Here is a 16,339-nt window from a genome sequence, read left to right as displayed (position 1 = left end):
GGTCCTGGTCTTCCAGTCCTGTGATAACCTCATTAGAACTTTCTTCACAATATCTGAAATGTTTTCCGAATTAGGCAGATGCCTCTACATGCCTTTTGGTTCCAAACTCAGGCCACTGTGACATCTGTACATTAAACATGCCAGGCAGTTCCACACTACGACCTCTCGACCTCAAGCAAACCCATAATACAACTTCTATCAAGCTCTGCCAAGTCCCATGATGTTCTAAACATTCCATGTTTTTTTAGTTATTTCTATAGCTGGTCTGAATCTGTACTGTCAGACCAACTGGTTCTGGGTGCACACCATGTTGCTTAATGAGTGTATAAGAGTTAAATAGGCGTGGCACTGGTGTTCCAGGGGTTAAGAGGACGACCATGTGCAGAGGGTATAATCCTCGATGCGGCTGTCCTGGGTTCGTGTCTAGTGCCGCAAAAAAAAAAGTTCTATAAAACTGTTCCTTTTAAACCACATGGTTCTGTGTTTTATTTTTAAGCTAACCTGACTTCAGTTTTCTCCTATGATGTATAAAAAGATGCAAATTTATTTTCACCCTTTATTACTGCGTAAGAATAACAAGAACTGAAAGATTTATAGATACAATGAAAAATTCTTTACTGACTGTGATAGTAAGTAACGAAGATCCTGGAGGTCAAATCTTTTGCTTTAGAACATGTTTCCTTTGTTTATTTTTACATTTCAAAGGTCTAGTTAACCATTATATAATATATAAATCTTCACTGTATGGTACTGACAAACCTCCAAATACTGTTTGTGCATAGACTAGCTAGAAAGAGAGTGCAGAGCAACGGGACCAACAGATTACATACATAAAGGGTTGGAGGATCAATGAGTTTTATTCACTGATGACAGGATGCACATTTCACATGTTGGCCTGTTGAAAAGTGAAGAAAAACAGGGAGCAGGGCAATCACTTTTCACACACATACACGGTAATAACGAATGAACACACAAACACACAAGTAATACATCATGTCTCACTTCATTTAAACAATTAAGTGCTATGTCAGAGCTGTTCCAGAGACAAGGAGCCAGTTCCAGCCCATAAATATGAAGTATGTTGTATGTCGTGGCCTCATGACACCTTTATGTTAGCTTTGGATTAAAGGCAGTTTTCATCCTTTATTAAAAACATCTCAACTATTTATGGATGTCAATCCTACATAAAATACTACAGAGTAATGTGGCCACTCCAACACAACAAGGGGTGATACGTTGTCAAATGGAGCAAAACTATTTTTACATTAAAATACTTCAATAAAATACCAGAAAAAAACGGACATGTAATGAGAAAAGGTCAGTTTCAGAAGAAAACTGTAGCAGCCAAACAAAGTCCAAAGTACATAAGGTCATATTTAAAGCATTTTGCCATTTAACCTGTTGCTATGCATTTCTTTATACATACTTTGACCTTTACATTTGAAATATTCAATGAATTGAAGTCATTACATTTGTTAAATATATCAAATGGGGGATTTTTAACATCAGAAGTTTTTCCAAGAATATAGATATTCTGCAAACATTTACATTTTTTGAATCATAATTTTTGCGTCCAGATGTTTTAACCCTTGGCTTTTAATACACTGTGGTATTTATGTTTTATGGTGACACAAATGAAGCCAACATATATCCAGAACTGTCAAACATCGACATCCTATAAAAAAACAAACTATCACTGATTAAAGTGTTGATGCAAACAGAATCCCTGAGCTATGCTTTCCAAGAGAAGAACGAAGTGACATTCTATGGCAAAACTATTTAACTTGTTGCATAAACTTTGTACAATGAATGGAAAAAAACACAGTGATGCTGGAACAAACTCTGCAAAGTGAATTCATAAATGGTACTAACATTTTTCCAGCTGTTAAAAAATGCCTTCATTGTTCAATATTGAATAAAGTAGAAAAACTGGACTTGCTTACAAACACATTTTGTAAAAACCAGGATGCAAAAAGTGCTCATACAAAGGAAAGAATACAACTCCTTTTTATATATTTACACATTTTTGTGCAGCGTTAAGGTAGGATGAGTTGGCTGATGGAAAGGTTGCAGGGTGCTGTATAATCTAGGCCAAGATTACATCTGTCATTATAATAGACGACAGAGGAGGGCGCCCTTCGCCTGCACTTGTAAACAAGGACAGAGAATTCTGCCGTCACTCCTATTCATTGTCAACAGCAATAACCTCAAACAGTCTCATTTTACTGGCTGCATACAGGTAAGTACAGAGTTTAGTACACCTTTTGGGACAAAGTGCTCAAAGAAAATTCGCCTTGCTCTCATCTATCACTCGGTTTCTAACTTCCTGAGAAAAGACTTGGGCCCTGACCAGAAACAAGCCCCAAAGATGAACAAATAAATATTTGATGGTGTCCTTAAAACCTTTAAAGCCCAGAGACTCATTTGTAGTTTCTGACGTTGATTTCATTACAAATAGTTCTATTCCAGCTGCTAGAATCCTAAAAGTTGACACTGAAATAAAATCTAGCTATCTCAGTCATTCTCCATTTATTAGAAACCAAAATGGTTGCTATGAAGCTTGATGAAACAATGCATATCAAGTATTTATATTGTTAAGACCTGAATTAAATGCAGCAATATCTAATAAAGTGGCCTTATAAAACAGTTACTATATACCAGTGAAAGGCTACTGTAGAGAAAGTGTCACTAGGTCTCTCCTTTAATTTCACAGAAACATTGTTCAACTTTAGCCCCATCCTGTAGACTGAATGAGAAAATAAACAAACATCATTTTTTTTAGAATACTTCGATATCTGTTTTTGAACAATTTCACTGTAAACTAGTAAAAACCTTTTCAAACACATCTAGCCATATGTTCATTTCATAGAAATGGTAGCAGATTGATTTTATTAAGATTTTTTAAATTAATAAACCCTCTTAAAATGCTGTTATGCTAACCATATGTTCATCCACCATCACAATTCCTGATCATGACTGATGTGTTTTTAGGAGTTGTTTCTGTTCTCCATGAGTGGGTTTAAAACTGCGTGACACTTAATGTCAGAATAAACTCCATATACTGATTTATACTTAGCAATGGGAACTTTTTGTCTTTACAACAAAGTAAATTAGAATAATTTTCCAGAAAACCTCACTGCTACAAATGATGGTAATTAATATAAAATTAAGCATGAATCTGAGAGCCTTGAATGGTTTATTTCACATTAAAAATAAATGCTAACTCACATTTAAACAAAGAAAAGGGTTGGGATGGAATTAGCCCTTTGGGAAAACCGCACCTTGTAGGGACGTTACAACCCTGTGCAAAGCTCCAAAATTAAGGCTCTCTTGTTATTTTTTAATTTTAAGGAACCAAAGTTTCTCATAATCTTAGAAATTAGTCTTGACAAATAAGTTTGCAGGATTTCCTTTTCATTGAGCATTTGTTTACTGCTTATATTCTTCTTCAGTTCTGTCTTTGTACATCACAGCTTTAGCTACTTTTTGATGTGGTATGCACGTATGATTAAAACGATAAAAATGGCACCTCCACTCAGTGTTGTGTCTATACCTAAGTAACAACTTGGCAATAAATCAATTTCAAAATGTATCCCCAGGTACAGGGAGCCAGGAACACAAAACAGTTTAATAAGCATTAAAGCTTGATGGGCATATATTGGACCTGAGAGTAATGTGTAAGAGTAAAAAGTTAGAACGACTCCAGACTTTAGAGCAGCGCTGCATCAGGTGAACCCAGTTCATGACACTCAGCTCAGCATCGTTGGGCGTAAACCATGTGAAATTATTTTACTGTACATGTCTCTAAATGTCATGCTAACAGCCCTGTGGATCGAGGTTGCAAAATATATAAACAAATACAAGATTAAGTGTATTCAGATTGCAGTTCTCATCTAAATGTAAAACATTTTCTAACTCTGTGTGGACAATCTTCCTGCCTCTCAGCGATCTAACCTGCTGACTGCTCCAGACTGAAATCATGCATCTATAAACTCTCACACGGTCTCTGCTTGAGGCCATGCTTCGGTCCAATTCAGATCTACTCCTGCATAAACTATGGCTTTGCATTGTTGTACTGTATTCAGCACTGATTTCTGGATTCTATCACATGGAAAAGGCAGACCCACATGGCTTAGAAGCAGTCTCCATGTAATCACTGTTACAGCAGATAATCTGCCCCGTTTGTCAGGATTTGGTTAATTCATTCAGTAAAAGAGAGATTTTGTGCAAAAACATCAGTAGCTTCCAAAGAGGAAATCTAAATAAAGTGTCATGGTCCTTCTAAATGAGTCACTGGACTTTAAGTGTTGATGAAGCTAGGACATTTTTACAATGTTTAATTTTCATTTTGTAAAAATTAAGAAGGGAAATAGGAAAATTTAAGGGATAAACAGAGAAAATCCCATATGAGTAAACATGAATCATACTCTCATATTCTTTCTTACTATAACACGACTGTGTCAGTATTTTCACACTGAGGGTTAACCTAAATTTTAGTTTGTCAATTTCCTTTCAGGACAGAAAAGTGAGGGCTGTTTCTGAACAGAAACCAGGAGAGACAAGACAGACAGAAGCCCTTTCTAAGTGCCAAGCTGTGCGGGAGAGGGAGCCCCTTCAGTGTGTCCATGATCCAGGGAGGAAAAGCAGTCATCAGAGTGAACAAAGTGCAGGGCAGTCTGGTTGTAGCTCAGCAGGGCTTGCTCCTTCTCCTCAGCACCGTAGAGCAGGGAGTGAGGATGCACCTGCTGGATGTGCCGCTTGATGGTACTGACCTTCAATGTAGCCAAAGTGGCTCCACACACCATGCAGATCAGGCCGTGTCTCCTGCAGTCATAATCCATCAGATATTCCATTCGCCAGCGAACCTGGTAGTTCCTTCTTTGGTCCTTCCCAGGGTAATGGCCATGACGAGGGACTGTAGCTGCAGTGTTCTTCCCTCCACTAACACTCTCATCCTTTTTCACTGTGTTCAGGGAAATTCTGACGTCCGAGGCGGCCTCATTTCTGCCTTTGGTACTACTGAAGACAACAGCTTCACTGGGGTTTATTACTGGAAAAATAGAAATCAAAGTGAGTGAAGGAACCTCTCAGGTTTAACAAAAATAAACTATCATACTGCTGATTAGAGTTCATTTGTTGTAATGAGAGCAGTAAAGAGAGCACACCTCTTATGCAATCTTTACCTTTGTAATGGCATGATTATTTTTATTACCCTGTATAATGAATACACTATAACGAATAATTCAACAGTTAGCTATATAGTTCCACAAGGCTCAGTGCTTGGACTAATACTCTTCCCTTCCTTCCTGATCCTTCCTGCCCACAGCCATCAATATCTAACACGGCTCTTTGAAGAAACCTGCATAATATGAGCTACAACAACATTTAATTTCCCTTTGGGAATAATAAAGTATTTTTGAATTTGAATTGAAATACATCTGAATATATGCCTGCTGAATTGTATGATATTGGGTTGGATAAATTCTTACTGCTATGCTGATGATGCTCTATTATTGTATTATAAAGTCTGATGAATCCTATGAATTGTTTCAAACAAGAGATAATGTAAGACAACTTTAGTTTAACCAAAGTTGAAAACAAGGGTTTGTTTTCCATTGTGTGTATACATCTAACAGCAAAGAGTGGCAGATTTCGGGGGGTGACAGCTACAATGAGGCAACCATGAACGTAAGGTATCTAAATAACAGCAATAACATGATTGTAGAATTCTAGAATTAAAAAAGGATGAATTCTTTCTTAGTTGTCTTCAGCATGGGAAACACTGGATCAGCTATACTTCTAACCCACAATTCCACATGGCTCCGACATTTAAAACAACATTGGATTCATTTCATCCATTTTAGTGCTGGCTCTCAGGAAAATGAACATTCTTTATTTATTTACAGTATTGGAGATCCTTATGGAGTAAGAGCGTTTTTTCTAACATGACAGAAAGTTCAAAGTTTAGGATGGCTGCAGAATGAATGACAATAATAAACAGCAATAATCAGGATTTAACGGCTGCTAAATATAACCCAACAATGTGGAAAACCTTCTCACCTTCTGGTATTTGCGAACCATCAGCAGAGGAGTCTTTGGTCCAGGCAGCAGCCATGGCTTCTCTTTCTTGTCGGCTCAGAGTCGTGGTCTCAGGGTGGCATTCCTGAATGTGGCGTCGGAAGCTGCTCACCTTGCTTTCATGTAAGACCTGAGAACACACCATGCAAAACGTGCCCTGGTCTTGGGGCCCATAGGCTACTAGATAGTCGAGGCGGAGTCGCCAGGGGTCACCCCCTCGCAGCCGCCTCTTTCTGGGCTGCCGGAGAGGCCGGGATGCCAACTGAGGGGCCCCAACCCCTCCATCCTCACCGATAAGACAAATATCCTGAGTTAAAGTGCCGTCACCCTCTGGGAACACGTCAGTGTTGATCTGAACAGTCTTAAGATCTTCTGTCAACAGCTCTGCCCCCTTTCCTTTTGTGTTTGGTGTGAGCTCTGATTTGACTGAGTGTGATTCACCTGTTAGAGAGCAGATAAACAGACAGTCAGATTTAAACCTGATTACTACACTGACAGTTTGGGATAATATTGACATCATAAACTCAACAAACCTTTGAATCCTCAAATTCTTAATGCAACACAGCAAATCAGATTCCGGTGTTTAGGAGAAACTCAAGCATGAGACTAGATGTTACCAAGTTGACCAAGATAAGCACTGATAGTAAGGGCTTTGAAATCCATAAGATTAATCATTGATACCCTACATTATCTGTCAGTAAGCATACGTTGAAAGCTTGAAAACGTGAACCTAATGTAGGATAAAATGTTTCTATGGGGAACCATTCTGTGCATGATGTTCTCACCTTGAGTCTGGGCCCAGGCCTGCAGGATGCAGTGCTTCTCCTCTGAGCTGTACACCAAGGAGTTGGGATGGGTTTCCAGTACATGGCTCTTGATGTGATCCAAGTGAAGCGAGGGAAGTTCTGCTCCACACACCATACAAAGCAGCCGGCTGGCTTCTGCTTCATACTCCATCAAGAACTCCTGGCGGAACCAAGCGTGCAGGGAATCATTTAGATAGCGTTCCAACGTCCGTGCTGATGGTCCGGGATGTTCATTCTCCTCCTGTTGGGGTTGGACGGTCTCAGCCTCTACAGTCCTCGGAGTCAAAGTAGGGGGCTGTTGTGGGTGCTCCTGAAGCGGAACAGGATCTGGAGTTTCTGTGTATGTTTATTGTAACATCCAGACAAAAAAAGCACAAACCATCTCTTTAGAACATGATCTTCATGAGAAAAAAAGATCAGAGTCCTGTATTTATAAAATCAATTCTCAGAGTATTCTACTTTGCAGAGAGCCCAGTCAAGCATTGGGTTTAATGAATTTGTTCCCCTCAGTCATAATGAGACTCGTCTGTAAATGGGCCTTTTCAAAAAGTTTAAATGTTTCATGCTTTTTTTGTAATTTCCTTTTTATTACTTTTGCTGATTTTGCCTGGTTTCTGATGGAATCAGTTTATTTAATTTAGGTTCTAACTTCTTCTTTATATAGCCTCTATTGCCCTACACAACTGAATTCTGTTGCATAGGATTTTGCATAGGACCACTTTTTTACATTGTGCTGGTTTCATTATTGACAAGAAGATCTCCAGGAACCTCCAGGAACCCCACATTACATGTACTCCAGGCCTTCTTCAGATATTGGTTGAAATGGTGTCTAACTTCCAACTCTTTCCAAACCAAACTCATTTTGTAAAGCCGGAAAACTCTTGAATGACCCCTTGTGGAGAAATGAATTATAGGATGTGAGGCCCCTAAGGGACCAATTTTTCAACCTTTCATCATTTTTTGTTGGGAACAAAGTCAGAATCGTAGACACACCACCTTAACATTTACGATGACTTTTCCAGTTTACACATTTTTGTTGCACTTTTCCAGGAGTTTATCTAACAGGATTTTCCAAGACCATCAACTCATTCTGAAGTTTATTACTGGCCAACAGAGCCATAACAGGAATACCTTTCACAGTGGTCCCCTCTATTTCTTTCCAACCTCATGTGTAGGATGGTGAACATCGACAAACTAATGGTCTTAACTGAGCAGCACAGTGATAATCCTGTAGGTGGTGAAGGCCCATTGCCCCTTTTTCCTTTCTTTAACTGCAGTGTTCTATACTTGATCCTAGTTCTTTTATCCTGAAAGTAATTTGTCTTTTTTAAAATGTTTTCAGAGGTATTTTGACTGGGAGGCACTGAAAATAAGCAAGCGTACATGGGAGAACAAGCCTTCTGATTGGCTCTATTCTGGAGCTCAAAGTCAAAAGGGGAATAACATTCTATCTTTGAAGATCTAACTTCCTGTTGGGGATCAGGGGCCTATAATTTACCTCAAACATTTTAGAGTAATCTTTATGCAGGATAATCCCCAAATATTTAATAGACTCATTATCCAATTATATTTATCTTTTAGCTCTGTTGATGGACTAAAGTTAAAATATAACACCTGGGTTTTATTAATTTTATACCCAGAATATTGGCCATAGTCATTAGTTTTGGGAGGATTTGTTAAAACATTTAAAAGCTCATCACAAACAGGGCCACTAATAGCTGTTACTCCATTTATGTCGGGACTCTTTTGAATCCACTAGCTCAAACGGTCAAAACAAAATGAGAGTAAATTTCCATTACTTTTAATTTAGGTCAACAGTTTATCAGAGTGCTGTCAGTGTGTTAATAATAATTTTATGGTATTTAAATTATTGGAGTATTTTATAGAGAAAAACCATCTCTCAGAGTTGACTGCTATTTGTATGTTAAACATCGTCATGGTGTGATTCCTGCAAGAAAGCTATTTGAATCCGGTCTTTCTTTCATTTTGATTAAATGTTTTCTCTTTTAATTGGATAGAGTACACCAATTATAATGAAGGAAGTTCCACCCACCCCACTCCTGATTTCAGTAAGCCTCCAACTACCTGATAAGAAGGTCAAGATATGAACAAAACTAGACAAGAACATACAAACTAACTTCAAACATAACAGTCATTTTGACTCCCTATGTAGGGGTCTGTGAACGAGACCCAAATGAGCATCTCCGAGGAGGGATGCTCTATGGGGAGATCCCCCTTCCTGCACTGGGAATGAAAAAAGAGGAGGAGTAAGATGCAAGGCACAGCTAAAGATCCTTGCACATGAATTCACAGGAGGGGCAGTGAAGCAGCGATTGTTCTATTTGTGTAACTCTCTGCTGTCCTCCAAGTCAGCCACAGAATCTACTCCACCAGTGTCTCCAGGGGCTTGAAGATCCTCACCTCAGTGCCTCTGGCTGTCAGGTGTTCCATTGCTTCCTCTAAAGTTTCATAGGCTCTCATCTTTAACCTGGCTGGAGTATCTGGAACGAGTATCTGGAACGAGACCTACTGAAGCTCCACATATTCCCTCCCCAACTGAAGGACCAGGTGAGGGTAGTCATGGTCTATCTTGATTAGATTGTCCTTCCATTTGAATCCTATGCTTCACCAACCCTAACGGTTAATTGATTCTTTCCTCTTAAAGCTTAGAAACTTCACCATGATGGAGCAGGGGGCTTCAATGAGCGGTGCACTCATTCAATATGGAGGTCAGCAAGATCCTCGGTGAGCTGTCCGTTGTGGAGGCTACAAATGTAGCCACCATAGTGCATTCACTCTCGGCCCCTCTGGAACACCATAAATCCTTATGTTTTATGCCTGGAGCAACTCTCTAAGACCATTAGCTTATCTTCAAACTGTATTTGTGTTCTGAGTTCTTTCTTATGTTTCATGTTTTAATTCGATGTTAAACAGTTCTTGCAAACTTCTCATTAGGACGTCTAAAGATTTTCTTGGCCCTTTGCTGCCAGCTACTGTTGATCAGACACCTGTTAAAGCTAGGGTGTAAAAGGTTTTTCAACATTTTGTCCTGTTTTAACAAGAAACTTTGGTGCATTTGATTGGACTTTTCTGTGGTTTTAATGTTTTTTTTTTTTTTTTTCAACTAAAAAAAATTGAAAATGTGGACTGCATTTGTTTTTATCCTCATTGAGTCAATATTTGGCAGGTTCATCTTTAGCTACCATTATATCTGCAGGTACTCTGACAGTCATTTATGCTTGTTCTTTTTCACACAGTAGCTCAGACTCAGTCAAATTGGACAGGCAGCATCCATGAACAGCAGCTTTCAAGTCTTGCTACAGAGTTTCATCTAGATTTACACCTGTCTGGACTTGGACTGGGCTAATCTAACACATGATATGCTTTGATCTAAACCATTCCATTGTAGATCTGCATTTCTTTTAATCACAGCTTTCTTCTTATTAGTCTTCCATAAAGGCCGGATTCGTTGTGTGTATGACTAACAGTTGTTATGTTAACAGATTCTTCCACCTGAGCTGTGGAACCCTACAGCTCCTCCACAGTTGCCACGGGCATCTCAGCTGTTTAATGCTCTATTTGTTCAGCCTGTCAGTTGGGTGGACGTCCATGTTGTGGTAGGTCTGCAGTTGGTACATCATCCTTCCATGTTCAGATGATGGATTGAACAGAGTTCAGGGAGATGCTCAAAGCTTGGGATGTTGTTTTAAAACCTAATTGTGCTTTAAACCTCTCAAAAGCTTTCTCCCTGACCTGTCTGCTGTGTTCCTTGGTCTTCATGATGCTGTTTGTTCACTAACACACCTCTGAAGGCTTCACAAGACCTCTCTATCTATACTGAGATTAAATTAAACCCACATAGATGGTTACCAATTACCTCTGAAGGTAACTGGCTGCATTGAATTCTGTATCGGGGAATCAGAATATAGCTGGCCAAATACAAATCCCGTCACACTTCTCAGAAGAATATTTGAAAAAATGTAAAAACAAATCTTCTTCAAACCCATCTTCTTTGTGTTGGTCTATCAGATAAAATCCCAATAAAAAACACTTAGCTTTGTGTTTGTTACACATATTATGCAAAGGTTAAGGGCTGTGAATCCTTTTGCTACTATATTTGGCTTTTACTGTTTTACATATTTAAAAGCCATATCAAATAAATGATGTGAGTTTTGGTGAGAACAGATATAATTAGTAATAACTATTTTAAAATGATTCCAATCTGCACATCTTGCTTTAGTAATCCTAGTCCCCCTTCAAATACCCTCGTCTTCAGTCCCCAAAACATTGTCCCAAAGACACACCACTGTCATCTCCTCCTCATGCAACACCAGGACAATAATGCACATTGTCTAACTCAGAGGCTTTTCTGTCTAATTGTAGCTCTACTCACCACCTATATGCTGGTCAAAGTGCATAGAGTCCTCTTCTGCCTGGAGTGAGGGTCCAGAACCAGACCTCTGCCCTCCCCCCAGGCTTAGGTGGCTCTCCCATCCAGAGCGGATCACCTCCTTGTCTGCAGCACTCCACAGGAGAGAGTCTGGGTGCTTCTGCCTGATGTGTCTCTTGATGGTACTGAGCTTTAAGGTGGCGAGAGAACTGCCACACACCATGCAGATCATGCCGTGCCTTTGAGGGTCAAAGTCCATCAAGTACTCGCTGCGCCAGTATTCATGGTAGTAGCGCCGGTGATCGCGGCCAGGAATCCTGCTCAGGCCTGGACGTGACGCTCTCTGGACCCTGGGTTTGCGTCCTGAGGGCCCGGGTGCTGGGGAGAGAAGGAGTGGGTGATCGGGTCCCTCTGTGATGCTCCAATAGCTTGTGGCAGGTGATCTGACAGGTGTGACCATACCTGTCTTAGAGTCCTCTCCACCATGGCCATTGGCAAGATTGTCCTCTTCAAAGAACAAGACAATGCACAGATCAGCCTCACAGGTAGACACTTGTAAATCAGATCTCAGCTGAACACACAAACAGTTCTTCTTTTTGTCCTTTACCTGTTACTGTAACTTACATATACCTATCCACACATCCATCAATCTGTTATCTTCTACATATTTTAGATTGAGGGTAAAAGACCAGGAGAAACCCATACATCCAACCAGATCAGATGCCCATAGCAGCGACTCTACAACGAGCTCCCCAGATGACAATCATGCAACGGTAGGAACTCATTTCAGCCACTTGTATCTAGGATCTCATTGTTTCGTAGATGAAAGGCCATATCTTATGACCACAGATGAGGGTCAGAATGTAGACAAATATTATTGGGCCAAGGGAATGCCATGATATGGCAGCCCAAACCATCACTGATCCACCCCCATGCTTCACTCTGGGCATGCAACAGTCTGGATGGTACGCTTCTTTGGGGCTTCTCCACACCGTAACTCTCCCGGATGTGGGGAAAACAGTAAAGGTGGACTCATCAGAGAACAATACATGTTTCACATTGTCCACAGCCCAAGATTTGCGCTCCTTGCACCATTGAAACCGACGTTTGGCATTGGCATGAGTGACCAAAGGTTTGGCTATAGCAGCCCGGCCGTGTATATTGACCCTGTGGAGCTCCCGACGGACAGTTCTGGTGGAAACAGGAGAGTTGAGGTGCACATTTAATTCTGCCGTGATTTGGGCAGCCGTGGTTTTATGTTTTTTGGATACAATCCGGGTTAGCACCCGAACATCCCTTTCAGACAGCTTCCTCTTGTGTCCACAGTTAATCCTGTTGGATGTGGTTCCTCCTTCTTGGTGGTATGCTGACATTACCCTGGATACCGTGGCTCTTGATACATCACAAAGACTTGCTGTCTTGGTCACAGATGCGCCAGCAAAACGTGCACCAACAATTTGTCCTCTTTTGAACTCTGGTATGTCACCCATAATGTTGTGTGCATTTCAAGATTTTGAGCAAAACTGTGCTCTTACCCTGGTAATTGAACCTTCACACTCTGCTCTTACTGGTGCAATGTGCAATCAATGAAGACTGGCTTCCAGGCTGGTCCAATTTAGCCATGAAACTTTTACTGCTCCGCACACTCTTGGCATTCTGTTGATGAGCTTCAAAAGGTAGTCACCTGAAATGGTTTCCACTTCACAGGTGTGCCCTGTCAGGTTTAATAAGTGGGATTTCAAGCCTTATAAATGGGGTTGGGACCATCAGTTGTGTTGTGCAGGAGGTGGATACAGTACACAGCTGTTAGTCCTACTGAATAGACTGTTAGAATTTGTATTATGGCAAGAAAAAAGCAGCTAAGTAAAGAAAAACGAGTGGCCATCATTACTTTAAGAAATGAAGGTCAGTCAATCCGAACAATTGGGAAAACTTTGAAAGTGTCCCCAAGTGCAGTCGCCAAAACCATCAAGCGCTACAAAGAAACTGGCTCACATGAGGACCACCCCAGGAAAGGAAGACCAAGAGTCACCTCTGCTGTGGACAATAAGTTCATCCGAGTCACCAGCCTCAGAAATCGCAGGTTAACAGCAGCTCAGATTAGAGAACAGGTCAATGCCATACAATGCCAGCATGCTATTCTATCTGGTTTGCGTTTAGTTGGACCATCATTTATTTTTCAACAGGACAATGACCCCAAACACACCTCCAGGCTGTGTAAGGGCTATTTGACCAAGAAGGAGAGTGATGGGGTGCTGCGCCAGATGACCTGGCCTCCACAGTCACCGGACCTGAACCCAATCGAGATGGTTTGGGGTGAGCTGGACCGCAGAGTGAAGGCAAAAGGGCCAACAAGTGCTAAGCATCTCTGGGAACTCCTTCAAGACTGTTGGAAAACCATTTCAAGTGACTACCTCTTGAAGCTCATCAACAGAATGCCAGGAGTGTGTCTACTTTGAAGAACCTAGAATATAAGACATATTTTCAGTTGTTTCACACTTTTTTGTTCAGTATATAATTCCACATGTGTTCATTCATAGTTTTGATGCCTTCAGTGTAAAGCTACAATATTCATAGTCATGAAAATAAAGAAAACTCTTTGAATGAGAAGGTGTGTCCAAACATTTGGTCTGTACTGTATATATATATATATATATATATATATCTATATCCATCTGTCCCCATCTAATTATCAGTTGAAAAATCGTTTAAAATAACAACTGACCTAAATTTTATTTGACCACTCGTGACTGAAATAGCTTTTCATTCTTGATTTTTTGAATTATCTTTAGTTAAAAAAAGTTACTTTTTAATTCACGTAGCAGTTGACTGTCAGCTGTCTCAGCCTTGTTTTTAAACAAATAAATCTCATTACTATACATGTAATAATCAATATTGTTTTAGCAGAAACTAAACCCTGCTAATGTTTAAAATCATCTGTATTTATGTCACTGATCAATAACTACTTTTTATACTCTGAATTGTGAAAGAACTCACTAAAGTTCTATGTTGAGGTCATAGTATGGTCACATTTTTGGATATGTCCAACTTCTTAACATCTCAGTCAAAACATCTGCCGACCACATTCTCTGGTGTAACATCAGCCCATGACCACAGAGAACCAGGGCCTCAGACCAAGAGGAACTGATTCCTATCCCAGCTGCTTCACACTAGGCTGTGAACCTCTCCAGTGCTCACTGGACGCAATCACTATTACCTGGACCGAAGGACCAAGAAAAAAGGATGGATACCTGTGTATTAACGGCAGCTAACTGCTCTGGTTCTTTATTCAACAACTTTCTTTCATTTAACTCACAAATTCTACCTCTTTTTGTTTTACATTTCTTGTTTTAAATGTATACTGCTTCCTGTTTTCTGTCCTGAACCTTTGAGATCTTTTGTGGCCTCACTGCATAGTTTCTGTTTCCCATTTTACAATTAGTGGGAACAAACAATTATTTAGCCTGTTTATTAAACTGATAGCCCTTAATCTGGCGGCCCATGTGTCAATTAGCAGCTTCAACAGCGTTTTCTTCACTCCCAGCCATGTCTTCAAACAGCTGTTTTACCAAAATACTTGCTTGTAAATATAAGCTATTTTTAGCAGTGTAGATTACATTGTATTTATTATCATGGATTAATCCATTTTATTCCTTCTACCTGATCTGACAAATTACAAAGCATTCGATTTCTCTGTAACAAGTAGCTGAAATAAGCTTCCTCCATATAGTGGATGCGCTCACCCTTAGAGATGGGCAAAATAGCAGAGCTGCTGCTCCCCCATAGTGAAAGGAGTCAGCTGAGGTGGTTTGGGCATCTACACTCTGGGCAGAGACCCTAGGTCAGAACAGGCTAGAGGGACTCATTTATATATATATATACACATCCCCTTGAACCAAAGTAGAAACAAGGGGAAGACGATGGATACATAACACTTTAAAAAGAATTTTGGGATGTTACAAAGCCAGAATAATTTTATAATTCAGCAGTTCTGGGTCCAGTTTGTTTTCTCTTTTTCTTGCAAAATAAAAGTTACAATAGTCAAAAAGGACATTCTATTCAGAATTAAACCCAGACCCAGACAAGCACGATATGACATATGACTTCCACTTTAAAATGCAAACAGCACATTTGCAAATTGATTTGGGGTGAGTCTGTCCGTAAGGTCGCTATCCACTAGATGGCAGCAGTGAGTCTGCTCAGCTTGTATGCTGTTGAGCCTTTGTTTATAGGAGCCACAGAGACAGAGGGGCCATGCCACTCCACGGCTTTGTCCCTGACACGGATTAACTGTCTGACTGACAATGGCTGTGTCACTGACAACCACGCACACCCATCCAGCTGTGGGGCAATAAGGAAAAACACATTTTTATTCTTTACCTCCCAAGTCGCTCCCCTCCTGTGTCGTTTCCTCCTCTCCGCTTATTATTAATGAGAGCAACTCAGACTGTTCGGAGGAGCGGAGGTCCACTGGCTCGCTCTCCCCAGTCTCTTTCTCTTCCATCACTAGCCTGGCTGTTGATGTAGTTGTAGCTTGTGTACTACCTCCCTCCTCAGCGGGTCGAAGCGGCGGAGCGGGACATGTCACTCTCACATGAACAACATGTCACAGCAGGAACATGTTCCGCCGCGCGGCTCCGTTCGACACGCATCTGGCTGGCGCTCATCGTTCTGGAGCCCGTGCTCTCCAGGGTTTCTCCCACGCGCCCCGCACGGGAGCCAAGTTAACTTTTCATAAAATCACTCAATCCAACGGCGAAACGACTTTGTGATGCTACAGCAGGACTCGTTTTAGCTTAGGGCTCCAGTAATGTATTTTAAGGTTCTTGCTTGTCTTCTGGGTGGGGAGCCGGACCAGGGGCCCCTGGGGCTCCTTAAGGGGCTCCTGGGTAAATTTAAAGAGACAGTAACAGTGTCGACGACGCACACCCACCCCGGAGGGGGGGGCAGAGCGAGCAGCAGGCGCTTATGCTGATGAGCTGCTAATACAACTACTGTTGTTCTTTCATAAACACGCTATAGCAGAGATGCTTTTGCTCAAGTTCAAACACAAGGCGGCTGCATG

General features: G+C 40.8%; 1 protein-coding gene across 2 annotated transcripts; it reads right to left on the bottom strand.

Moving 5' to 3' along the window:
• Nucleotides 1-838: 838 nt before the first annotated feature.
• zfta (zinc finger translocation associated) lies at nucleotides 839-16,120 on the bottom strand. Of its 2 annotated transcripts, XM_047384963.1 has the most exons (6): nucleotides 15,655-16,120; nucleotides 11,737-11,781; nucleotides 11,278-11,652; nucleotides 6,864-7,220; nucleotides 6,061-6,519; nucleotides 839-5,050 (listed from the first exon to the last, which is right to left on the bottom strand). In XM_047384963.1, the coding sequence occupies exons 1-6, from the start codon at nucleotides 15,776-15,778 to the stop codon at nucleotides 4,581-4,583; spliced, it is 1,830 nt and encodes a 609-aa protein (XP_047240919.1). In that variant the 5' UTR covers nucleotides 15,779-16,120; the 3' UTR covers nucleotides 839-4,580. The 2 variants fall into 2 exon arrangements, with proteins under 2 accessions (XP_047240919.1, XP_047240918.1); XM_047384962.1 differs by having other exon boundaries at nucleotides 11,278-11,781.
• Between the last annotated feature and the right edge of the window lie 219 nt (nucleotides 16,121-16,339).

This window comes from Girardinichthys multiradiatus, chromosome 14 (genome assembly GCF_021462225.1).
Source record: "Girardinichthys multiradiatus isolate DD_20200921_A chromosome 14, DD_fGirMul_XY1, whole genome shotgun sequence".
Taxonomy (NCBI): domain Eukaryota; kingdom Metazoa; phylum Chordata; class Actinopteri; order Cyprinodontiformes; family Goodeidae; genus Girardinichthys; species Girardinichthys multiradiatus.
This window is presented reverse-complemented; position numbering and strand designations above follow the sequence as displayed.

Bases quoted from the DNA above. Each gene is read 5' to 3' on its own strand.
- zfta (XM_047384962.1), bottom strand. From the start codon at position 15,778: ATGGAAGAGAAAGAGACTGGGGAGAGCGAGCCAGTGGACCTCCGCTCC. The intron at 11,782-15,654 runs GTAAAGAATAAA...TGTTCTTTGAAG, and splicing joins GGAGGGGAGCGACTTGGGAG to AGGACAATCTTGCCAATGGC. The intron at 5,051-6,060 runs GTGAGAAGGTTT...CTATTTTTCCAG, and splicing joins TGGTTCGCAAATACCAGAAG to TAATAAACCCCAGTGAAGCT.